Source organism: Impatiens glandulifera, chromosome 7, assembly GCF_907164915.1.
Source record: "Impatiens glandulifera chromosome 7, dImpGla2.1, whole genome shotgun sequence".
NCBI lineage: Eukaryota > Viridiplantae > Streptophyta > Magnoliopsida > Ericales > Balsaminaceae > Impatiens > Impatiens glandulifera.
Window position 1 is genome coordinate 43,594,264 of NC_061868.1, and position 27,060 is coordinate 43,621,323.

The following is a 27,060-nucleotide window of genomic DNA, read 5'->3' on the forward strand; positions in this document are numbered from 1 at the left end:
GTAATCAGTTAGTTATCACTAAATATATATATATATATATATTTTTTATCGTTGTTACCAACCCATGAATAAAGACAATTTCATTGTGTTCAAAATATTTTGTACAAACTATTCCGAAATGTTTGATTATTTTGTTCTACTTACCAAACTAAATGAAAATTCGTCTTTAAATAATTTTAAAGTTTTTAAGATTGATCTCTAATTCATATTATTTAACATATGAACTCTCATTTAGTTAGTTTGATTTTGTAACTTTTTATTTGTGTAAATAAGAAATAACTTTTATACATAAATAAAAAATAATTACAGATGATAAATTTAATCTTAATGAAGAGTAATTAAATCAGTTACTCAGGGAACTTGTTCTTATCAATAGTGAAATGTATGAAAGGAGTTGATCAATTTATAAGTAACTTCACCTCAGGCCTCAGGGCGAGTAGACAAAAATGTGAAGTGACTTGATGTTTGTAAACCGAAGAAAAATGTGAAACTAGTATTAAAGATTGCGTTACTTAGAATAAACTCTCACTTATCGGCATTTTTGTTCATTGGAGAAAAAATAAGACTCGTTATGGATAAGATGAGTTCATTCAAGGTTCATTAGAAAGGAAATTAGCATCTGGACGTCCAATATCAAAATAAAAATGATATGATCCCTATAAAAAAAAATTTGAAGCTCAAAAATAGTGCCGGTAAAATGATCAAACTTTAAATTGAGAATAGGAACGGAACTCTGTTTTTTGGTTCAAGGATTACCCTATTATTCATAATAGTGTCTTCTCTCTTATTCAAATAAGATGGAAATGTCAACAGACTACTGTTCAATAAGTCAAAAACAGGAAATGAAATAACCTTCTAAGGGAAATTTTAAAAGGTACGAAGATCCTCAATACTCCGTCTTCCTGTCATTTTAATAATTGTGTGGATTCTCAAGTTTGAAGTGGTGAAAATGAAAACAGTTTGACTCGGGATCAACATGAAATATTCGTGACAAAGGAGATGTGGTTTCATGGTCTCATTTAGTGTGGTCCACAAAAATTATTTCTAGACACTAATTTATTTTGTGATTGACATTCCGTGAAAAACTTAACACGTGTGATCGAATTAAGAAGTATATGAATATCCTGGATCACAGCTGCCTTCTTTGTATAGGAAATCAGGAGACCATTGATCATCTCTTTGGGGATTGTCCATTTACTCCTTATTTTGGGGTAAGTTCTCCACATCAATGAGTCTCCTCGCTTCCCAAAAAATGGACTGATGTTAAGGAAATGACAATCACCAAGACAAAGGGTAATGACTTTAGTTCAAATGTCTTCACGTGATTCTTTGCAAACATTATTTATCATATTTGGATGAAGAGAAACGCAAAAACATTTTCAAGGCTTTGAAATGATGTGGTGTTTGTTTGAAATTAAATTATCGTTGATGAAAACTCAATTAATCGAACGTGGAGTCGAATTCTCGTTTATGAAAAAAAATAGTTGATTTGTTAAAGATGGAACATTGCATAGAAGAAAGTCGCTCTTATTTCTAATTTCAAGACACATTAAATTTCGTTGTTTGAACCCTTCACTTTTGTTCTCATTTTTATTATTTTTTTATTTTCATCTTGTTGGTTAAAATTTTACTCTTTTCAGGTCTTTTTATTTAATAAAATTATGTTATTTTCTCACAAATAAATAAAATAAAAAATAAATCACTACATTTTTTAATACATGAATAAATACATTTAAGTTCATATATATATTTTAAAATTATTAATATGTAAGTTTATTTATATATTTTAAAATTAATAATATATATATATATATTAATTTCAGTATAATATTTAAGAGATTTTGTTAATTTATAATTTTAAAAAAAAAATCAGTTTTAAAATAAAAATCGACTTAAGAGATCAAAATGTCAAGGATTTGATTCCACGTAAAAAAAAATTAAAAATTAAATTTAAGGGAGAGTTATAACTTGCTAGTTCTTTTTTAATTCTCAAAATAATAGTTAACAAGTGACATTATTTTTTCTTAACATAAAGCTAATTTCTGAGTTATTCAATGTTTCTTTGAATATTAATTTCAATTTGTGTGGTAACTGGTAAGACTATGAATCATATAATGAAAAATAGACAGCAGAGCCAATTTTCATCCCCATAAGACCAGATCTACATTAACCCTAAGTTTTTTCATCCATTTTATCATATTAAAATATACACTCTATTTCTTTACAAAAATTATTATTTTTATTATATAATAATACCTTAAAAATCCATTTACCCCGACAGAACAAGGGCATACGTTTGTTTTAGGGCATTTGAAATATGATTCCTTTTGTGAGTGATGGGCCTTATAAAGAAGAAGCCCATTTTGACATAATTAGAAGAAGACATACACCATTGCAAATAAAGTAGTGATAAAATAATGTAAATTTCAAAACTTAGAAAAATTCAAAACATATTGATGCAAGAAGAACCACCAACAAGATGTGGCTATATATATCTAATATAATAAACTTACTTTGCTTGCAAGCCGGGTATATTCCTGAGACCCATTTTGCCAAGAACGAGTTTTGGAATAGCCGGGGGCTTATCGAGCCCCATACTTCGGCTAAACTCGTTCGCAAGCTCCACCAATCTATACTTGTCTTTTCCCACAACTTTGCTCGAGTTGTAATAACCGAGCCAAGCCTGGTACGCAGATTCTTTGTTTTTCATCTCCACATTTGAAAGCGCTCTTTCCACCTATTATAGTTTTCAACAAAAATATTTTAGAAAAAACATTGAAATTGGCTTTTAAGACAACATTGCTAGTTGGGGAACTTACCTTTTTCTTTGTCTCGGGGTCGATCATGGGTGGGGAACCCTTAGAAATCGGCAAATCTTTAACAGTTGACAAGAAAGAATTTTCCCAAGGTGCTAACATTAATATCCCTTGTCCTTCTTTTCCTTTACGACCTGTTCTACCAAGCCGATGAATGTACTGTTCTCTGTCAGCCGGAGTACCAATCTGCCATTTTTTTATTTAGCAAATGTTTTTCACTCCATAAATGGCATCTTTAAATAAGAATGTATATTGATAACTACCTGTATAACGAGGGTAACATCGGGATAATCCACTCCTCGTGCGGAGACATCAGAAGTCACAAGAATTAGACCTTTTGATTTGCGGAATTCATCGGAAACTCTTGTCCTGTAACTCTGTGGCTTTCTCGAATGGATCTCACGAACATTCATATGGAGCTCACCAAGGAGGGAAGCAACAAGTTTTGTGACCATAGCCGTGGTGCAGAAAACAAGAACCTGAACAACGTTTCAATATCTTTTAGTGTTGAAATTTGGATCAAACTGAATAAATGGAATTTGGAAGGATGTACAAAAATGTGTTATTATTCAAAGTGGAACTCGAAGGTAAGACAAACTTGTTCAAAAACAAGTTGCTATGCAATGAATGAGATATTTTCATTAAAACACTTGTGTTTAAGAAAATTAAAGAATTTTTTCTCAGAATATAAGTCTGTCTTTGGAATGTGTATAATTGGGATTATATTTTACAATTCAAAATTAATTTTTGGAGTACTGGTAAAATTGCAATCCCGAACAAGGAATGATACATTTCCAATGAAATTATAGTGATCCATTCCTTATTTTAAGTAATCAGACAAAGAAAATTTCAGATTTGGACTCCAAATCCCAGTTCTGCCCAAACCAAACAAACATAGCCGACACAAATATTTGCAAAAAAAATATTGAACCATGTGTTTGTACCTTGTAATCCACATCATCTGATATATGCTCTTTCAGTAGAGTGTATAGTAATGAAAAATGCTGGTCCAAAGGAGCAACAAGATGCGATTGTGTGACCTGAAATTATTCCCACATTTGCAATGTTTTTATATTACATTCACAGACAGGACAAAATAATGGGTAGTGAATGACTTGACTTACCTGTGCATGTGTTTGCTCAGTCCCCTCTCCAACTGTGTCGATAAACTCGTAATCTCTTTTCAAAGCCATATGACAAATTTGTCGAACCTAAAACAACAAAAACCATTAGTCCCTTTTTTGATGAATGGTTATTTGGATTTAAGTCATTTTAGTCATTTAACCAAAATAATCAACTTTTTCATTAAACTAGGTTTTGTTCTTCTTTCACAAACAAAATATAACCTCGTTAGGAACGGTAGCAGAAAAGAGAAGTGTTTGTCTCTGTTTTGGAACAGCAGCAATGATTTTCTCAATTTCTTTGCGGAAACCCATATCCAATAAATGGTCAGCTTCATCAAGAACAAGGACTTTAACACCCATGAGACGAGTTGCAAATCCTGCAGTATTCTCTGTATGATCTCTGAGCCTTCCTGGTGTAGCAACAAGAATCTGATGTTTAACAATAATCACAGAAGCAGAAGCAGTAGTCAGAAATTAAGCCAACAACCATCATATAAATGGGCTAGTGAATCTTTAAAAGAAATGATAACTGACCTGGCAAGGATTGGCTTGCATTTGTTTCTGTTCAAGAGCAAGTCTGGTACCTCCAATGACAACTTGAACGCCAATGGCGGAATGGTACTTCAATAATGCGTTGGCTTCTTTAGCAGCTTGAATAGCGAGCTCTCTTGTTGGGCAAATGACAAGAACATAAATTGGAGGCCTCTTTTGATCAAGACCACTAGGTGGTAATCCAGCAATTACTTCAATTGAAGGAAGCAAAAACGCTACGGTTTTTCCAGTGCCAGTTTTTGCTTTTGCTAGAACATCCTTACCTTTGAGAATAATTGGAAGTGTGGCTTCTTGAACCACAGTCAACTTCTCGTATCCAGCATCCTTTGTGCCTTTTAGGGATAATGGTGAAATTGGACAATCAGCAAACCTTGTCTTGCTCAAGTAAGACTCGCTACTCCCAGAAGAAACAGGCGCAGTTCTTGGAGTAATAGATTTAACTGCATTCTCGATCTCATCTTCTTCTTCTTCTTCTTTTTCATCGCCTTCAGTTTCACTGATTAAGTCTCTGAAGCTCTTGACGGACTCGTTTGGCTGTTCATCATCGTCGTCAGATTCACTGATTTCCTCGAATGGATGCTCATCATCTTCGTCTGATTCATCGTCCGAAGATACCAACTTAGGTCTTCCCAGCTGTTTAACTCCTCCTCTCGAGTTTTCGCTGCCTCTCTTCGTAAATACAGCTTCTCCACGTGTATTCTCTCTTCTTCCTGATGAAGATCTATCAACATTCTGCAAGTCACTACCAAATCGAGGTCCTCTTCCCCTCGAATTCCTTGATGATGGATCAAATGAACCACTGCTGGTTCTCCTACTTGGTGAATCATCAATTTCATCTGAATCACTACCCCTCCTCGAATCCCTTGGAGATGGAGCAAATGAACCCCTTGACGATGGAAATGAACCTCTTGATGAACCCCTTGAGGTGGGAAACGAACCCCTTGAACCCCTTGAAGATGGAAACGAACCCCTTGAACCTCTTGAAGACGGAGCAAACGAACCCCGACCTCCTCCACCTCCTCCTCTCCTGCTTGGTGAATCATAAGCATCTGAATCACTATCCCTCCTAGAATTCCTTGACGACGGAGCAAATGAACCTCCGCGGCCTCCTCTCCTACTTGGTGAGTCAAACGCATCTGAATCACTATCCCTCTGTCTCTTCATCGGTGGCCTATCCCTCTGAAATCTATCGTTCCCGCCGCCTCTTCCTCTATTACTTCGCGCATTTCTGCCATCACCACCACGGTCATCATTGTCATTGTCACTACTGTATAAATTCTTGGAAAACGAGGGCGTCGACCGTAAACCACTTACCCAATCACTAAGGTCGGCTTCATCATCGACCAAGCTCTTTGGACCCCTGACCTCCGCTCTAACCCCGGGTCTGGGTCGTGTAGAGAAACGACGAACGACGAGGTCATCTCGAGAAGTTCTTGATGGAAGAGTGAAACCACCTGAGGTTCTGTAGAGGAAACTGTACTTGAGCTTGTGAGGAAAAACGCCGGCGATTAAGGACGACGCCATGCGGGAGGACTTCATGGTCGGATTGGACTTCATGGAGGAGAAACCGGAGACCGGAAAAGAAGGGCTGATGAGACGAATGGGAAAGTTCAATTTCATGTTAGCTGCCTGCCTAGGTCAAAAGCATATATATTCTCCTTCCCGCTTGCTTTCGGCAGTGAGAATTAGTGTTTGAGAGTGTATGAGAGAAACGAGCAGATAGGGTTTAAGCCCCCTTATGCCCGAACCCTAAAGAATGGGATAGGGTTTATCATTTACATTATTACATGCTTCAAAATAAATCAAATGTTTCATATTTAGTTTTTTTTTTTTTTTTTTGATAAATCTAATTTAATCATATTTTATAAATTGGGATATACTTTGGGGGTGGGGTGAATTGGTACACTGTAACGTAATTCTTTATTCATACATTAATACCGAAAATTTCGATATAAAAAATATCTATACAATTATCGTACCTTAATTTTGATATACCTCGATTTCGATACGATATTAATATTATATAAATGATATCAAAAAAATATTTTTATTTAAAAAAAACAATATAATTACTAAAAAAATATTAAACATAGTTAAAAATTAAAAACTTTTATCTTAAAATAAAATATTATTTATAAGAATACAATATGTAAAAACTATAAAAAGTTAAAAACTAAATGTAATTATAAAAATTAAAATTAACACGAATAAATATAATATAATCTTCAAGTCATGTTAGAGTGGAGATGAAATAAGAAGATCTAAAACGGTTTAAATACATTTGTATATGTAAATTATAAAGATTAGACAATCAATATTTTTAAAGTTATAAAAAGCTTTGGCTTTATTTTCTTGAAGTTATTTTTACTCCTTTTGAATTATTAACTCTTCTGTTTCAGATATAGTTGTTGAGTTTTATTTGAGTTTAACTTTACATTATTTTATACTATTGATTTTGTTCTATAAATAAAAATAAAAATTCAAACACTAGTGAAATTAAATTAGTTTTATATCTCTTAAAATAAATGTATAGAAATTATATACATTGAATAATATTATATTATAAATATATTTAGATTTGATTTTAAAAAATAATGTTTTTATAATGAATTAATATTTAATTATTTTAACAAAATAAAATTGATAAGATTAAAGAAATATAATAAATATCTTCAAAATTAAACTTCAAATATGTGTGAAGAGGAAAAAGATCCGTTTGATATTACTGAAAAATTTATAATGGAGGTGAATATAATTTATGAAATAAAAATAAAAATATAATTATTATAATTTAATAAGTCATTATTTATTTATTTTAATAATTATTATTATATATATATATATATTAATTTATAAATTTTATTTCAATATTTATCGATAAACCTAAATTTTGAAAATCTTATATCTGTATAGTATTCATATTTTCAATATTTTAATGGTACAATATTTCCAATATATATAAAATATTAGTAATTTTTCACCCCTGAATATACCATTTTATTATTCACAAACTGACTTTTTATAAATAACTTTAAATAATTAACTAAACAAAATAAAATATAACTTACCAAAAACAAAATTATATACAATATCTGAAATGATAATTAAAACGAAACATTGGAATAATGGTTAGTATCCTAAAAATTAGAATAATTTAAGCCTGACAACAAAATAATATAAAACAATAAGTGTCAATAATTACAATTAAAATATAATAAAATTAACTATTTTAAAAACAAATGATTAAAAATATTAACCAACTAAACAAACATTAAAAAAAATTATATTAACGAGCTCGAAAATTTATAAAAATTTACAAGAAGATCTATTAGTTCACCGTTCTACCGAAATAAGAACCCAAAAAAATAAATTTGTTAGTATTTTTATTTTACCAGATATATTTTATGTTAAGTTGATTTAATATAATAATTTAATATTTTTATTAATAAAAATAATTTTATTTATTTATTATATTAATAAATGTTGTAATATTTCAATTTTTTTTCTTTCAAAGGGTGGCACTCGGGCCAGTCCTTGAGAAATTTGACGAAAGGACCCTAAAGATCCTCTTAAATACGCTGATGACCAGCGCATAAATTAAATTGCGTTGGTGACCACTTAATATTTTTTTTTTGATGAAAATACCCCCTTCGCATAACGCAAAAGGGAGGATCGTCACGCGAATGACCCTAATTCTTTATATAAATACTCAATTTTTTTTCATTTCGTTATTTTCCTTTCTCTCTTTACTCCGCGTTCTCTCTCTCACGACGAAATTCTAAACAAATACATCATACAGATCGACGATGAAAACATCATACAGATCGACGATGAAAACCCGTTCTAATATCGTTTGATTTATGTTCTTATTTCCATTATAGTTTTATTAAATGTTTTGTGTTCATCTTCAATGCAGGTTGGATGTTATTGAAAGGCCCTAAACGATGGAACCCTAAACCATGATATTTGTAGATGCATGCAGATGAGGTTGTTCTTATTGTTCATCTTGTCGATAATGATATTTGCAGATGATGCTTTGATTCGGTTCCGTTTCAGGGAAGATTCGTGTGATTCTCGCGATGGGGCTTCTCGCGAAGGGTCGTCCCTTCTCGCGATGGGGACTTCTCGCGATGAGAATTCTCGCGATGGGTTTAGGGTTTAGGGCATACTGTTACTCTCCTTGTATTTTCTTGAAGAAGGGAATGACTTGATGGGGAGATTTCTTTTTTCCGTTCTTCTTTGCTTTAAAAACTTGTTTGTTGTTTTGCGCTTGTGTATTTTGTCTACTTGTTTCGCCATTATTTCCGTGGCTTTGGGAAGTTAATGGCTATGAGGACTTTGGTTGTTACTGTCTTCCTGGCAATGTATGGACCTTTTGTGTACCATGGACAAATACTTGTTTTAATTTTTTCTGATTTTTTCTGATTATTACAAAGATCCTTCATTTGACCATGCTCGAATGTATTATTATTGCCAAATTCAACAAGTTCTAAGTTGAATGTTTCCATTTGGTAGAGGACTTTGCCATGCCTATTGGGCTCCAAATTTTTAAGTTGTCCTGATTCATATAACTTATACAGAATTGACTCCACTTTAAAGTTTTATGAATCCATTGTTGTTGTGTTGTTTATTATGTTATGATTTTGTTGATGAATTGGAAAAAGATAGAATAAAGATTCAAAGGTTCATGAGCTTAATTTAATAAAAAAACAAATGATTCAACTCGAAGCAACACTTATGCTTATATTTATATTTGTTGTTGAAAATAGACAAAGAGCAAAATATAATATTTTGTCTCATAATCTTTTTACAATATAAGTTAATATAATTAATTATCATCTCCTCATTCTCCATCTCTTTATTCATCATCTCCTCATTCTCTATTTCTTTATTATCATTCTCTTCATTCTCCAACTCCTCGTTCTCCCTCTCTTCATTATCCATTTCCTCATTCTCCATCTCTTCATTCATCATCTCCTCATTCTCCTTCTCCTCATTCATCATCTTCTCATTCTCTTTCTCTTTATTATCCTTCTCTTCATTCTCCGTCTCTTCATTCTCCGTCTCTTCATTCCATTTCCATTGACATGATGTAAGTATTTTACCTAGCTTTTTGTATCATATCCAGTCACTTTTCTCCTACCACTGCAAAGGAGATCAATTAATCTAGTTAATGTACCTATACAATGGCTAGTAATCAATAAAGTCAATGAAAACTTTTAACCATTGCATAGTAATATAAAACATTAAAGTCAAAGAATTGAAACAATGTATACCCACATTCATATATCTGAAAGACTCCCATGACCATATTGACAGGAGTAGAGAAACAGCTAGCACAAGATAATCTTGATTTACCATTTCTTTCCATGATGAGAAACCATCATGATTCTGACCACCCATCCTCGTCCATCTACATCTATATTCATCTTCTCCAAGATCCTCACCAATTCCCCTTCGCGAGACGTTCCACCCTTCGCGAGACGACCATACCATTTTTAACGAAAAAAATAAACAGTTCAAGGAAGAAGAGTACCAGTTGTCACAGTGCTCGTGCTCATGGTTGTGTCAGTCGAAGATCGCCGCCGTGGCTGTCCGTCGAAGATCGTCGTGGCTGTCCGTCGGAGAAGAGAAATGAAAAAAAGACCAAATTATAAATAGTAAGGGTATTCTAGACTTTTCACGTGTCTTCCCATCGCGTGACGATCTTCCCCTTCGCGTAACGCGAAGGGATATTTTCGTCAAAAATATATTAAGTGATCACCAACGCAATTTAATTTATGCGATGGTCACCGACGCATTTAAAGGAATCTTTAGGGTCATTTCGTCAAATTTCCCGATCCTTGATCTAACCATTTTTAAATAGTTAATGGTTAACTAATTATAAGTTAAATAGTACTAATTATAAGCTTAAAAAATAAAATATATAACTATCATAACTATTATAAAAACTTTCATAATTTATATCACAAATATTAATAGTAAAAAGATATAAATATCATTAAGAAAAACAAAATAGTTAGAAAATTTTGATTTTATGCATAAATATTAAAATTTAATATGCATAATTATTTATAAAATTGTACCATTAAACTTAATCTATTAAAATTTAAGATATTAAACCATAGTTAAATTACAATATTAAATAAAAGTATTCAACTAGATTCAAGATTTCATAAAAAGGGAAAAAAATACTTGATAGTCTTACAAATACGTTTAGTAAGAAGTGATTATAAAATTTAATATGTTTAAATTTTAATGAAATTAATGCTGTTTAATTTAAAATACTAATACTATTATAACTAGGTTTTAGTTTTAGTGGGGGAATGATTTTGAGAATTATAACATATATCATTCTAGTTTAAAGTATATAATTAGATAATAATTAATATTATAATATAATTAATGATATAATTTGGGGCCCTACGAGAGGAGGATGAGGCTTGGCGGGTACATCTAGTAGCCTTACCTAGGACCGGTCATGCTCCTCTTATTATTATTAAATTTTATTTATTAATAATATAATAATTATTAAAGACAAATTAAAATTTTCTAATAGCATATCTCTTACTTGCCACTAATATATATATATATATATATATATATATATATATATTATATATATATATATTATATATATATATATATAAGAATTGAAAAGCAAATAAAAAATGGAAGTATAAAAAAGTTGAATAAACTGAAAAAAATAAGTTTAAAAATATGACATGAATAATTATTTTTTTTTATTAAAAAATCATTTCATTGTCTAAGTTAAATTTCTTTAAATTTTATTGTAAACTCCAAATTTCTGTGATCACAACATTTATTTATTATTATTTTCTAAAAAAAACAAATATTTAAGTATTTACCTTAACAATTTTTTTTTAATGAAAACACCTGCATAAAAAATATACAATTATATATTTATAAAATAAAATGATAATAATATATATTAACTTAGTTTAAAAACGAGAATCATACTCATAGCTAAATATAAATGAGTCCACATGATCAAACTTCACAATTGGATTATTTACAATAATAATAATAATAATTTGAAAACAATTTATATAATGTATTTTGTTTTTGTAAGATGTAATGATCTAAAGCATAGTAAAACACCACAAAACAGCATAAATGGCATTTGACAGACAACCTTCGACAATGCAATAAATCATATTACAACTCCAGATCTTTCTACATGTCTGTCATTTTCAATTTCAAATATAAACATATTCTCATCAGGACTTTGACAAATTCCGAAATTCAGACTTTGGGCGTTGCTGTTGCTGCTGCGAGTACAGAGAAGAAGAACCAGGTGCTTGAACTTCCCGCGATGAAGCACCCGAGACAGACAAAGGCTGGAAATTTGTATTCCCTACAAACCAATAGAGAACCCATTTTAAGTTGCATAGAGTATATTTGAGTGCTTTGGTCCAATTCTCTTGTTTATTGAAGCTCTGAGTGATCGAATAGGTCTCCACTTTATCGTTCTCAATCCTGCCACCACCATTAATACTACAAATTGTTAATAAAACTAATATATATATAAAAAATGGATAAAAAAAGAGGACGACACTAACTTGTAGGGCAGCTTGAAACATTTCTCGGGAGGGATGTTATTTTCCTTGTCCTTATAATTTGCAAATTCAGCAAAGTCCTTAAGGTAAGCCAAGAACAATGTCATTGCCTTGTCATATCGTGTGCTCCAGAACAGGTTTACTGGACCAAATCTAGAAAAACCCATTCACAACATTCAGAAAAAAAAAAGAATCATCCCCCAAAGCAGGGGCATATTAGACATTTTCATTTCGTTTGTATAATACTTACAACTCATAAGTATTGTTGGCACTGTCCATAATGCGAGGATAACTTCCCATGGGAAGAATCTTTATCCTAGATCTGAATACCAACCAATTTAGTAAAGGATGATTTCGATCAGAGTTTCAGCCTAGAAAGGAAATTGCTCAATACGAAGAAAAATTGACGAAAAAAGGATACAAAAATTTGGGCCGGAAATATTGGGTTATTGTATGGAGGAGAAGGCAAGCTTGGCCCCAGGCAGCATTTATCTCATCCCACTCAACCTACAGATAATTCAGATAATGTAAACATAACAAAATAACTTCTCCAAATAACTGATACATCTCATAATCCGCGACACAGTAAAAGAACAAAAATAAGAGGGACTTACAGGTATTTTAGGAAGTCTTCCCAATCTGAAATTGTTGATTGTTCCAAATTCTGCATCATACCAAATAGGGAAGGCATCATTCAGTACATTACTTTTCTTCAACAGCTCTAAATGTGCCTGTGAAACTTCCGTCTTGGCCAAAATAGCATCTCTCTCTTCCTGTCAATAGAAAATCCAACCCTTAAACGCTTTCAAATATATACGGGAAACAATTTGTAGTTTGGAATCTCCTCGATTATAAACCAGAAGAATTCAATCATATCATAGTTATTGACTGAGAATGAGGATACTGGTTTACACATATTTAACGAATTACGAAGAATGCAAAAGTTAAACACTTAAAAGCCTGTCTCAACCCTTGCAACTGTATAGAACCATAATAAACTATTGAGAAGACTTTTCCAGCAAAATACTCAAACCACACCTGGTGAGAGGTTAGCTGGAACTGATAATTATTGAACTCTTGCCAGTACCTGACACTCATGAAGTTGATTGTCAAGTCGAAAAGATTAGCAATAAAAATTTATTTCATACAATATAATTACAAGAATAAGTAAGCATGCTTCAAAGCCAGGAAACTTAATGAGAAGCCATCACAGACTCATCCAAAGAAAATTACCAACCTCTCTTCCAGTTCTTTAAACCGGGTAGACTTTGTTTCTAATTCCTTCAATTCAGCCGTCACTTTTGAACGCTGTTTTTCTGTTTCCTCAATTGACGCTTCAAGTTTCCGCTCCTCTTCTTCAATCTAAATATTAAAATAAAAAAGAAGTGAAAATTAGCCGATGATGGCAGTTGGAAGAGTAAATCACTGAGTGATAATAAAACATCCTTGAAAACAAAACAGAAATTTAGACCAAAACTGACTTTCCTTTTTCGCGGGGCACAACAGGGGTAAGTTTGTAGGGAGGGAATAAAGGCAATTAACTAGCAGAATATTTACAAATATGAATTCCTAAGACTACTATTCTTCTAATTGGATTGAAAGAAATTATTTCACAAAAAAAAAAACACCTTTAATTTCTCTTTAAGAAAATCTGCCTCACTAAGAACGTTTATTGACTCTCCTTCCAAGCGTTCAAGGCATGCCTCATAGGCTTGTATGTCTCTATTCACATCCTCAACCTCCTTGTCAAGCTTATCTGACAATACCCTCATGCACTCCAGGCACAAAGGTTGCTCCACCTAATAGAAAAAAATAAGCTAACAATAAATTAATCATCGGAAAACTGAGGAATCAATAGAAACAAAGGTTGCTTCTTCAGGAATGAGACAGTAATTCTAGCAAAAAGTCACATGAACCTGTGTCTGGCTCGTGGCAATATCAAATGCACGTTGCAGGACAGTTATAGTGGAACTAAATCCTGAAGCATTGTGTTGAGTAGGATTGATTGTTGTTCCACCTTCAGCTGTTGGCAAATGGGTTCCAGAGAGATCAGACACAGAGTCAGTTTTATACACTGATGCAGCAGTTGGAGGCAACACCACAAATGACTCTTCCATCATCTTCCCACCCTGGCTTGTCTCAGGCTGCACAACTCCTCCGCCACGAGGTCGAGGAGGTAGATTCGCCGATTGATTTCTTTGTTCTGGCAAAACAACAAATGACTGATCCATACGCGTAGGCCCTAACACACTTGTTGTTCCATGGATAGAAGAATTCTGAATCCCTGCATACTGAGTGTGATCAACAAAGTACCAAACTAGTAACATGTAATTACTACATCAATGTCGTGATGAAAAACTGATTCATCTGTGCATTCAAGAACTTCAATTGAATTCATGTGAGTTGACTAGACCTATAGAACAGCATCAATCATGGAAATATCATACCTACCAAATGAACTACTTTGATCAATAGCCAAAATCAGACCTTGTTTGCATTCATGAGTTATTTAAGAGTGATTTATTTGGGTACAAGGAATTGAAATATTATAATATAATGAAAATATATATATATATATATATTTTAAAGAAATAGAGGGTTTTTTAGTTGATGAATTGAGTCATTTGATTGATGAAAATATGGTGGGTTATTTTTTATTACTTAAATAACCCCAACCGCATAAGGCCTATGCTACTTAATTAATTGTCACAAGCAACAGAAATTCCAATCAATTAAGGGACATCATTTACTTATATATAGAGACAGATGAGACTGACCGGAACGAGATGGGGAATCATTTGAGAACTTGTCGGCGTAAGAATCTACGCCGACTATACACAGATGCTGATGACAGTTCTGGCAGATCCATCTCGGGAGGGTTGGGTCCACCGGCAAGGTTCGACTTTTATCATGCATAGTATTGTCGTAATTTCAACAATTCTTCATCATTTTCGTTGCTCCGGTTATATAGAAGACGAATTGAGGAATCGTATACCAGAAGAATGTCACAGAAAGATCAACGGTGACAGCAAATATGCTACGCTGTGCATTATTCTTGTCGGGTTTGGGTTCCACAATCCGATATGCCTTCTTGTATAAGATAAGGATATATTATTAGAAAACTTACTAGATAGGATCTTGTGCGTTGCACAGTTCTAGTTACAACTGAAGGAACAAATGATGTAAATCCAAAACCAACTTATATAAAATTCTCCAAGAAAAAAACATACCCTAAACAAAATGTGCACAAACTTCAGTCCAAACAAATGCAAGCAAAATCTACATAGACTATAAGAATGGTGCAAGAACAGAATTCCAATTTAAATCTTTTTCATTTTCTGTCCGACCACATCCTCATTGACAGGACAAACATCTTTGGACTAGCTGACAGTTTCAACATTCTAAAGATGTTATTTAACACATTAAACAATCTAGCTCAACTCATCAACTTGAAAAATCATTTGCAATCAAATCATTCATCAATTCACGGTTTTGGGGATTGAATATTTTTGGGTTTTCTTTTTTATTTTATTGCATTCGTGCAAATGCTGCTTACATACCCCTTTTGTTGGGGATGAGGACAGTCGTAGTTCTTTGGTTGAACCCTTCACTTCTTTTGAAATTATATATTTTTTTCCCTTTTGTATCCTTAGAGGGTTTCTGTTTTATTTTCCAAATATTTCACACTAATTTATGACTCTCCGAAGGCAAATCAAAGAAGCCTATTTGTCAAAGATTCAAAGAGAAGGTAGACTTTCAATCAGGCATTCACAGTAATTCAAAGTTATTCAAAGCTTCAGGTATTCAATCAGGCATACAATGTTTTTCTTATTGCCCTAATAATCAAAAGCTAATTCACGTTCGAGAAAATTGATCCTCTCGAACAGATTATTTCTAATATTTAGAACAAGGCATCTCAACATTTCATGCATTTCAGAATTTGAGAGGATTTGCCTATTTCAGACAAAACCAAACAGACTTAGCATCATTTCAGCTCAATTAGAATTCATGATACTATCAAGTTAACATCTCAATTATAGCTCATATAAATCATATCAACGCAATTTCGATCAAAACAGACAAAATGGGGCCAATAATTGCTAGAACATCTTTTGATCAGCACTATGAAATTGCAGAAGATTCAAAGCATTTGATCATATTCATTCTAATAGAAGCATGTTTGAATTACTTTGAACAATAAAAAATAAACCTGTACCTAACATCGTCGGTTTTAGGGTTCTGGAAGTCTTCCGGAGCTAGGACGTCATCGCTGGATCAACTGTCAATATCGAGAGTCTCCAGATTTGAAGATGAGAATGCTCCCGATCAGCTGGAGTTGTTCTTAGTTGTTCTCTCTTCTCTTTTCTTTCTCGTGGACAAATCTGGAAAGGTCAGGTTCCTTCAGCTTCTTTCTTGCTATCAGAAAATCGAAAGACGATCTTCGTGATTCTCGACGTACAAATCAGATGTTTTCCTTCAGTTATTGGTCGAATCAGGGGATGTCCTCCTTAGCTCTCGGAAATCGAATTCGCCGCCACGGTAATATCAGGAGATGTTCAAGCAGTCACTCTGTTCTTGTCATGGCAACTTCCTCTGTAGCTCTCGTTCAAGAAGCATCAGAAAATTGGAATCCTTCGATCGCTCTTTTCTTCTTCCTCTGTACTTCTCTTTCCTTCCTCTCAGATCGTGAAGCCCAAGGCCCCAACAAATAGAATCCCGTTTTTTTTTTCTATGGAAAAAATATAATTTATTCAGCCGGTGGTTGAAATAAATTCCAGACGTTGTTTAATTTCGGGAAAAAAAAATTAAAAAAAAAATGCAATATTATTTTTTATTATATAATATTTCAAATAATTAATTCGATATTTTGGAAAAAAAATATGGTATAGACTAAAATGAGTATTTAAAACGTTAATAATATAATTTGAATAAAAAAATATTGGATTTATCAATTATATGACCGAATGTAAGGTCTTGATTGAGTATAAGTGTATAACTGATGTAATAGGGAAATTTGAGGAAATGACCCCAAAGTAGGGGTTAAATGCGTTTGGTGCGGGCCCATGTTTTTTATAGCGCTGATGACCTCAAACTTTTTAATGACCATTATACCCATGCGTCACGCACCCTCCAGATGCGTGACGCACCCTGAACCCTATAAAGACTTAATTTTTTTTATTTTCGATTCATTTTCTCTCTCATCCAGCCTCTTTCTTCTCCGTCTTCTCCGCTCCGCCGTGAAACCCTAATGGTGGCGGAGAAGACTTTCTCTTCTTTTTCATCGCCGAAAAACCAATCGAAGAGGCACCCTCGACCATTCCACCATATTCAATGGCCTATAGCTGCGAAGAACTTCCAACGGCGAACTGCGGCTCCAACGGCGAACGACGACGGCCAAAGCAAAATTTTCCACTATATTCGTTTATATTTTGTGTTTATTTCGTTTATATATGATTGTTTGTGTTGATTTTCTTTACAGAACGTCATTGATTCGCCCTGATTTGTTGAATGCAGGTTGGTTGGTTGGATGCGTCAAGTAGGATGCGTCACGTAGGATGCGTCACGCAGGTGCGTCACGTAGGATGCGTCAAGTAGGATGCGTCTCATCTGGTTAGCACATTCTCTGTCTAACGCTTCTTCTGGTTTCCTTGTAGCTGTGGAATCTCTATATATGGTTTGGAACCTATTGCGTCCCCTTTTTTTTGTAACCATTGTTGTATCATTTCGAAAGTTATTTTGGCATGTTATTGTACCCTAAATAACTTATCTTGTGTTTTATGATCTGTTGCATCTTTTCAGTTATGTTCTACATCTTCCTTTTGTTACCTTTTTGAGAATTATGCAGGACTTTTGATTTTTTTTTTGTAATTGATTGTTTACATAAAGTGTTAAAACCTTAGAGTTTTGAGAAGGGAGGTGCACAGACTGTTTTGGATCTTCATATATTAAGCAGTAATTCTTCAAGTAAACTAGCTGACATTTAGGACTATATAGATTGTGAATCGGGTTTATTGGAATTATAGGCAAACTGTAGATGAGTCTGATGTTAAGAGAAATATGCATAAATTTGTTATTAGTCTTAGCTTCGAAAGCCATTGCTAGTCGACTTCATGCTGTTTTATTTTGAATATACACTTACCTCCCATATGTAGATGTACAGTGTAATGAAAGAATAATAATAATATGCTTATTGTTATCAAACTTGATGCTTTCATGGAGGCTTACAATTTTATTGAATCAATACCGATTGGTTTACTTGCTTGATATAGTATAACATTGCTTTAAAGTATTCTCTTTTGTTTTTGATGTTTCAATTGTGTGACTTGCTCTAGGATATTGCATTGTTATTTGAATGAACTCGGAAATACATTTCAAAATGACGTCTCCAACTCTTCATTGTATCCTTTTGCAAATATAAGTTATGCCCAATATTGAATTTCTCATTTTGATGTCTCACATTACTGCTGAATATTGTTGTTAGGTTGGAAAATCATGGATTGGACCCAAATGCTGAAATTGTTCCCAAGTGAGTATGATATCAATTTCTTTATACATTCATACATATAAATCTTCAAATCCTTCATAAAACAACTAGACAAACAGGCACTTAAAAAGATTGCACATGCTACATTGTAATGTACTTTATTTGCTTATCCTATCTTGAAAATTTTATAGGAGTTGAAAGTAGCTTATTTGTTCATACAGGGGGACCAATAACTGGAAAAATCGATCCACGGGCAATGCATGGAACTCCTTAGCATTGTCTCCAAAAAGTGATGGTGGTAGTGGTACTCGACCATCAACTGCAGCTAGCGATAGAGGGCATGAACCTGTTCCAAGTTCATGGGGTTCAAATTCTAGGCCATCATCAGTCTCTAGAGCATTGTCATCAAAATCAGCATTGACATCATTACGTCCTCACAATGCAGAAACAATGCCTGGAAGTAGCTCACAAATAGTAATGTTAGGATATCCTATGTTCTTACACAAATAGGAAAATGTATTTTCTCTTGCAATTGCAATCTGATGCATTATGACAATTATTATAACTTCAAGTATGCTAATTACCATACCTATGTTAATTACCATACCTGAAGAATGATAAAAAATCACTTTATTATAGTATGGACTTGAGTGTGTAATGAGCTCTAAAATGAGTTTGTATGTAGAATTCTATTTAGAAATGAAAAGTCTTTATTAGAGTTGTTTAGAACACTACTACTTCTAATGGATTTCATTTTGTGATTTGCCCTTTTTAAAACCCTTATCTCTTTTTCATATCAGATTGATGTTGGTGCACACATCTATCTATTGGAGGATATTTTAATGATTGAAATGCAAATGGTCATTTAAATGAATGATATTTCTTACTTAATAATTGTGCAGACGAATACAGGAGATGATGATAACTGAAATTAAACAATTTTTACTTGCAAAAGAAAATTAATTCAACTAAAAGAAAGACTAATAAATAAAAAAGAGTGTTATATTTTGCTATCTATTAAGAAGAAGCTAGCGATTCAGATTGATTAGCAAAGCCAAAAGATGATATCTTCCTGCTTCCTCCTTGACCATACTTTTCATTCCATTTTCGAAGCTCGTTCATGTTAGATGCCTCATCATTCGTAAACACTAGCCAAGAGAATTTTAGCCATGTTGTCTTCCTGCTTCCGCCATGGACTGTTTTAGCTAAGAAAATTTTGAATATCTTGACACTTTCACCAAACCACTGCAAACATCATTTGTAAACACAAGTGTTCAGTAGTTGTTTTCTTTCTATTAAGTGAAATCAATAGAAACAAAATAAAAATTAAATTCAACAGTTAGTTACCTCTGATAATAAAGTTGAGGTAGTTATGTTGATAAATTTGTGCTTGCTTTAGTTGCAAGTGCCTTAGCAATAAGGGTTTTCCCAATTTCAGGAGGTCCAAAAAGTAATATCCCCTTGCAAAGCTAAAACAAACAAACAAAAGTATAATCTTTTTTTCTTTTATAAATGGGAGTATTATGATGAAATAGACTAATGAAACAGTACTACTAGTAGTAATTCAATCATTCTTCTTCTATTGAACGATTTAAGAGGCATATGCGTGACGCACCTGCGTGACGCACCTACTTGACGCACCTGCTTGACGCACCTGCTTGACGCACCTGCGTGACGCACCTGCGTGACGCACCTACGTGACGTACCCGTATTTCGCCGCCGGTGACATTTATCTAATCAATCTCCAATCCCTAAACCCTAACAAAACAATGCGAAAGAAATAAAGGAAGGAGAAAGTATACCAGTAGTAGCGAACATCTCCTTCGCTGGGATTCTGACGTCTTCGTCGGGGGTCGTCGTCGGAGTTCGTCGTCGGGAGTCGTCTTTTTAGAGAGAAGGAAGAGAATGGAAGAATGGGAAGTGAAGAGAGAGAACAAGAAAGAAAGAACTGAGAAAAATTAGAATTTTTTTAATTATATAGTAAGGGCATTGTGGACTTTTCACAATGCCCTCAGGTGCGTCACGCAACTGGAAGGTGCGTGACGCAATAGGGGTATTTTCGGCAGAAAATTTTTTGGGGGTCACCAGCGCTATAAAAAACATGAGCCCGCACCAAACATAATTTGACCCCTCTTTAGGGTCATTTCCTCAAATTTCCCATGTAATAAGATATATATAGAGTCTATTCATATTCAAATAACCGTAACAATTCGATCTGTAAATTTATTGTTAATGTTATGATTAATTTTGTTGTACATATATACCAACTTGCTTGATTTTACATTTTTGTTTAAAAAAATTATATTGTTTTAAATTGTTATTATATTCATAGTGTTAGATAAGCAAACAACTACTTAATAAAGCCAGACTCAATCCAATTTGTAATTCACCTAGATCTAAAACCTTTCACCATGATCTAAAACCTTTGTTATAGTTATTGTCTTTTTACTATTGTATTATACTATTATTTTTAAATTTAATAAATGAATGTTTAGTTCAAACTAACTATAAGAATAATCTTTTCAATTTAAGTGGGCAAACACATGATTAAACAAGGAAAATTAACAAATTATTATAAAAAAAATCTTATGCAAGTTTAGCTTTTTTTTAGAACGTTGGATACCGCTTTTCTTTTAGAGTGCGACTAATCCTCGCAAGTTAAACATATAACCCGCAAACACACTTAATCAAACGCATAATTTGTTTTATAACAGTTAGAAATTTTTGTAGGAAAGATATATTGGAGGGATTTCCTTCTTAATTGTAATTTTCTTAATTTGTAAGAAAGGTACCCTAAATAGAATATTATCAGTTTGTTTACAGGGAGGCTTAGAGTTTGTTTTATAACAGTTAGGAATATTTATAGGAAAGATATATTGGAGGGATTTCCTTCTTAATTGCAATTTGTAGGTAAGGCACCTAAAGAATATTATCAGTTTGTTTACAGGGAAACTTGTGTTTCATTCAAAATTACCTGCAACTGCACTAACAACCTAATCGGAAGAAAGAACTCAAAACATGTATTTCTCTAATAAGAAGCTGTTGTTTTTAGTGAAGTATCTCATTGTGTGAGATGCTTAGAGTCGCATGCCACAATCTTCGATCGTCCTATATTATCCTGGCATTCCTCATTCTTGAATAAGGCATCTTGCAAGATGAATGTCCACACATTGTCACATAATCTATACGTGTGAAGATGTCCATGTAGGTCAAATATTTTTAACTGTTTTTTGGCCCTGTGATACTATTATAGAATGCAGTCCCAACTGTAGTCATTATTTTCATGAAGGCTCTGAGCAAGAACATGAACACAGTTAGTATGAGGGTAAGAAAGACCTCTTGAGAATTAACATCCTTTGTACAAAAATATTCTAGGACAATAATTTAGCTAAAGTGGGGGTCAAATTAGACTGAGAAATAGATGAATTTCAGAACAGGAGTTTCTCCAAGAGATAACAACGCGGTCAAGGTTTAAGTTCCTTGTCTTTGGATTCCAACTATAATGACTTTTGAAGCAGAATAACTGCTAAAACAATGTCTAAAATTGGTCAGCATTAAAGTTGGTGGAAGCGATTGCGACTTTATATAGCTTCAGTAAAACTAAAGCCAAAATCACTCACAAATAGAACAAGCCAAATGCTTCACCTTTATTGAGACTTTGTTCTTGACTTGATTATCCAAAGCATCAGTTGTCAACTGCATTCCACAAAACGAGGAGGGCACAAAAACAAACATATAAGTGCATTCCTACTCATATCAATACAACAAAACATGTCTATACTGATAAAATAGCTTCCACATTACCTTGTCGAACTGAACAAGGACTTGAATGGAATGATCTGGGCTGAGAAGTGAGAACCCCATTCGAGACCATCACATCCAATGTCTCTGTCAGACACATTCCAATAGTAGACTGACGATAATGCTCAAACATTGCCATCTCTTTTTCTTTTTCTCTTAATCTGGTTAAGATCTGAATTTATAAAAGAAAAATGAATAATCTTGAATCAGACTCAATGCATAAACTAACAAACCAAAAACTCTTCATCTTTTTTTCATCAATTAGCAGAATCCCGCCACAACAGATGAATTGGACAGAATTGTTGAGGAAAATCTAGATATCCATGATATGATATGAAATTACTTCTAACAATATAGAACGCTTTCAGAGAAGTAAAAAAATATGTAATAGAAGAAGAATTGAGCTTTAGAGAGAGGAATTAGATACTTGGTAATAGCTGTGACATATAGTCAGACTCCGCTCTGTTGTTGCGCACAATAGCGCAGAGCAGAAATGAGAGGGAGCAAGAATGTTGCTTTTATACCCTAATATTTATTGTCGTGACCTTAAATTATCATTTTACCTAAATAACCTAACATCAAACAAGGTTGTTGTTTTCTTCAAATAACTTAGATTATTTCTAAATAACCCTACATCAAACAAGGCCTAAGAGTCCTATGTTGTGGTTCCTTAATGAAACATTTGACCTTTTGAGGATGTGTTTTCACATTTTGTTAAGCAAATTAATTGTATAATCTAAACTGGAAATTTGGTATTGTTGATGACAAACTCATGCAAGTGGATAAGTATAAGTATAAACATTTGAAGTGGGAAGGAGACTAACCTTACTTTCCTATCTTAGTATACAACATCTTCTATCATGAATGCATCTTCATGAATATAGTCTACACCATATCTAGGCTTCATTTTCGAAACAAGTTGGTCCAACAAAGAGTAGATTTCCAAAGATCTTGGATGCGATCTATCCTGTACGTTGAACATATGGATTTGACCACCTTCTTCAAAGAAACTGTAACCAGCTGCCTTAGACATTTGATGTCCCTTCTTCATAAGCCGTCTCATCTTCGCAACTCCATCCCATTTGCCTGCAGATGCATAAATATTGGAAAGAGTTACATAGTTCCCTGGATTATTTGGTTCGAGCTTAAACAGTGACTCAGCTGCTATTTCAGCCAGCTCAACATTTCCATGGAAGAAGCTACATGCCCCAAGCAGAGCTCCCCACATTACAGAATCTGGTTTCATAGGCATGGTTTGTATTAGATAGTATGCTTCATGCAATTCTCCTGCACGGCCCAATAGATCAGCCATGCATCCATAATGCTCTAGTTTTGGCGTTATTGAATAGTACTTCTCCATTGAGCTGAAGATCTTCCGACCCTTAACCACCAAGCCTCCATGGGTACAAGCGAGAAGCACCCCGACAAATGTGATATCGTCTGGTGCAATTGCTTCTCTCTGTTATAGCAATTTAGTTGCAGTGACAAAAAATAATATGTTATTGCAGGAAAAAAATAAGATAGAAGTTCATTTCCCACTTGCATTAAAACTCGTTTTGCTTCCTCAAGATGTATTGGATCATTTTGCTTTGTATACTTTTAAGAATGGATGATACTATTCATTCAGCTCTAAGCTCTTTAATCTCAATCCAAACAATTAAGAATGGATGATACAATTAATAAACTTTTAAGAATGGATGATACATTTTGCTTTGTATACGTTTAGCAATTTTTTTTTTCTAAAATGCATATAACAATTACATTAATGGACTTATCCAAACAAATAGCGAAAAAATGTTTAGAAAGAAAAATGAGCCTTTTTTAAAAAAAAATATTAAAAAGTTTCAAACTTTCTACCAAGAAAATATTTTATTCACTTTCTCACCAGCATTTTCTGGAACAGTTGAAGTGCTTCGTAGCATTGACCATGAATAGCTAAACCCATTAACATGACGTTCCAACTACACATATCTCTCCTTCTACCTATCTCGTCAAACACATGCTTGGCCATTTGAATCTTACCACATCTCGCATACAATTCTAAGGTGGAATTGCATACAAACAAATTATTGAAGTACCCACATGCTCTTGCATATTCAACAATCCTTTGTCCAGTTTCAAAAGCCCCTAGATTTGCACAAGCAGGAAGAACACTACCTATAGTGACTTCAGTAGGGTTGATCACATTCTCCATTTCCAGAAACACATCAAGTGCCTGCGTGTACTTCCCACACTGAGAATATCCAGAAACCATGGCAGTCCATGATTTCACATCCCTTGTTGGCATTGATGTGAATATCTTAGACGCCTTCTCCATATCACCATACCTAGCATAGGCTGTGATGAGTGAATTCCAAGTGGGAACATCTCTAACTGGCATTTCATCAAACAGACACTGAGCAGACTCCAGCCTGCCCATCTTAGCGTACATGTCAACCAAAGCTGTCATAGCATGGATGTCAAATTCCAAACCTAGTTTAAGGAAATGGCCATGAAGCTTCTGGCCGTGAGATGGGTATGGAAGAGAAGGACATGCCTTGAAGAGGAAGGTGAAGGTGTACTCATTTGGGGAACAGTCTTTAAGACGCATTTGGTTGTAAAGATATATGCAGTGACCATAAGGGCCATGTGCAGTATAAGCCTGAATAAACTTATTGTAGAGGAAGAGAGTTGGTTGGGGAATAAGGTCGAACAGTTTGCGGGCATATGGAATATTTCCTAGCTTAAGGAGCTCGAGGATTAGGTATTGAGTGAAATCCGCGCCATTTCTCAGTGTGTAAGCGTGGACTTGCTTCAATTTGTTCATAACAAGTTCCCCTTGTACAGTACTCGCCTGAGGTTTGAGCTGTCCTAGACCCTTTTTTTAAGCAAGGAGACATGTTAAAAGAATTCATAATAATACAGTGCCCAATTTATATATTTCCTTCAATGGGTAACAAAGTAACATTTTGAAAGAATGAGTTATGATTGTGGCAAGCAAATTGGTATTAAAGTTCAAACTCATTCTAATATTGTACATAATAATAAACACCATGAAACAATCGTTGGCAAGTTATAAATAGACTAAGAGTCAGAGACAAGTACCTAAAGCTTTGGCAAGTACCTGATTCTAGTTTGACGACTGACCCAATTCACATCTTTGCAAAGTATTTTTTTCAATTCAACTTCTTATTCAAAAGTAAATTTTAAGTCCAAGTGATTTTCTCAAAGTTGTGTCAAATGGATATTAACACAATCAAGTTTTTTCCACCAATTCAACTGCATATCTATACTCATTCATTATGCCCGAATGGCATTCATGAGTATTAGCACAACTCTTTATTACACTTCACATTTTAGAAAGTGTTTTCAATTTAGTTTTTAATTCCAATCACCAACACAGATTGATTTCAATTTAATTCAAATGGTTTCAATCAAGGCCACATTATCCAAACTCCAAAAAGAAATTATCTACACTATCAGACCCAAATACCAACTATACCCGAGCAAGCCAACATCTCTTTTACTCATACAAAAATGCATCAAACAAGGACAATGTAGTGGACTCAGTCTATCAACTGAAGAAAATCACAATAACAACTCAACCAAAATCAAATAGATTTTAGAGGATTAAGCCTAGTTTCAGAAATTAAAAATCAGACTTTCATTCCTTCTGAAACTTGCTATTGCTTCCATTCATTCAGGGTCTTATTTACAATTTACTTTGAATAAAGATTACAGAGGAATTAAATCAAAACTCTAGAACTATGAATCAAAACTTACAGTGATCGGAATAGTAAACAAATTGCCGACGTGCCGATCTTCAGCTAGTCCGTATGGCTTCTGCCGCTATTCTTGAGTTCACTTGCTCCGGCCGTCTAAAACCCAAAATGCTTTAACATCAGAAGAAAAAAATTATATATATATAACCCAAAATTCTGTATTTTTTACAATTTTTTATTACAATATAAAATATATTTTGTATTAACTATATTTGTTTGTTTTTTTAAAAGAAATATAATTAAATATGAATTTGATAAGATAATATAATATACATATTTTGCTATACATTTCTAAAGTTTTGGTTATCACTAATCAAATTAAGTATCATCTCTTAAGTTAAAAATAAAAAGAAGTTTGGGTTTGACCTAATTATATAAATATGCAAACTATACACATTTTTCTCTATAACATTTTAATTTTCATAGTTTAAAATACACTCTTGAGATACCCTAAAGACCATTATAACATTTAAGTAATTAAACTAAATTATTTATATTAAATGTTATACAAAATTATTATATTCTTCAAAAAATATATATTTTTTTTTGGTCTAATGCCCCAAACTTCGGCCGACCGATTATAAGTATATTTAAAACATATTAACAAAATAAAAATTAACATTTGTCTATGTGATAAAAAAAGTATGATTAAACTTATATAGTAAAAAATATGTAAAAAAATTGGTTTGCAAGCTAATGTTTTTCATATTGATTTTAAATTTGTTTTTGAAAAAAAAAGATAAGAATATAAATTGAAATTCTTGCAATATTATTTTTTAGTTTAATGTTATTTGAATTTTTCATTGATAATTTTTTTTATTAATTTTAAAAAATATATATATTTATCACTTTAAAAAAATATTTATTACAAATCCTTTTTTTTCAAATACATTTTTATTAACTTTTTCAGAACTTTTATATCAATATTTGATTTAATCTACA

The 27,060-nt window shown here is 33.1% G+C and overlaps 3 protein-coding genes and 1 pseudogene across 5 annotated transcripts; all 4 read right to left on the minus strand.

Moving 5' to 3' along the window:
* Window positions 1-2,392: 2,392 nt before the first annotated feature.
* On the minus strand, window positions 2,393-6,236 carry LOC124944580 (DEAD-box ATP-dependent RNA helicase 31). 2 transcript variants are annotated; one of them, XM_047484874.1, is made up of 8 exons: window positions 5,807-6,236; window positions 4,475-5,720; window positions 4,163-4,369; window positions 3,941-4,027; window positions 3,761-3,856; window positions 3,080-3,295; window positions 2,820-3,002; window positions 2,393-2,737 (listed from the first exon to the last, which is right to left on the minus strand). In XM_047484874.1, the coding sequence occupies exons 1-8, from the start codon at window positions 5,911-5,913 to the stop codon at window positions 2,510-2,512; spliced, it is 2,370 nt and encodes a 789-aa protein (XP_047340830.1). In that variant the 5' UTR covers window positions 5,914-6,236; the 3' UTR covers window positions 2,393-2,509. The 2 variants fall into 2 exon arrangements, with proteins under 2 accessions (XP_047340830.1, XP_047340829.1); XM_047484873.1 differs by having other exon boundaries at window positions 4,475-6,236.
* Window positions 6,237-11,583: 5,347 nt separating this feature from the next.
* On the minus strand, window positions 11,584-16,782 carry LOC124945388 (beclin-1-like protein). 2 transcript variants are annotated; one of them, XM_047485814.1, is made up of 11 exons: window positions 16,289-16,782; window positions 14,850-15,159; window positions 13,989-14,356; window positions 13,701-13,871; window positions 13,310-13,434; window positions 13,111-13,159; window positions 12,687-12,845; window positions 12,494-12,579; window positions 12,323-12,394; window positions 12,076-12,225; window positions 11,584-11,992 (listed from the first exon to the last, which is right to left on the minus strand). In XM_047485814.1, exons 2-11 carry the CDS (start codon window positions 14,986-14,988, stop codon window positions 11,734-11,736), a joined length of 1,578 nt encoding a protein of 525 aa, XP_047341770.1. In that variant the 5' UTR covers window positions 14,989-15,159; window positions 16,289-16,782; the 3' UTR covers window positions 11,584-11,733. The 2 variants fall into 2 exon arrangements, with proteins under 2 accessions (XP_047341770.1, XP_047341771.1); XM_047485815.1 differs by having other exon boundaries at window positions 14,850-15,162.
* A 4,650-nt stretch (window positions 16,783-21,432) lies between these two features.
* Window positions 21,433-22,496, minus strand: LOC124910533 (annotated as a pseudogene).
* Window positions 22,396-26,221, minus strand: LOC124910531 (pentatricopeptide repeat-containing protein At5g08510). Its single transcript, XM_047451193.1, has 4 exons — window positions 26,120-26,221; window positions 24,243-25,214; window positions 23,182-23,816; window positions 22,396-22,529 (listed from the first exon to the last, which is right to left on the minus strand). The coding sequence occupies exons 2-3, from the start codon at window positions 25,161-25,163 to the stop codon at window positions 23,196-23,198; spliced, it is 1,542 nt and encodes a 513-aa protein (XP_047307149.1). The 5' UTR covers window positions 25,164-25,214; window positions 26,120-26,221; the 3' UTR covers window positions 22,396-22,529; window positions 23,182-23,195.
* Between the last annotated feature and the right edge of the window lie 839 nt (window positions 26,222-27,060).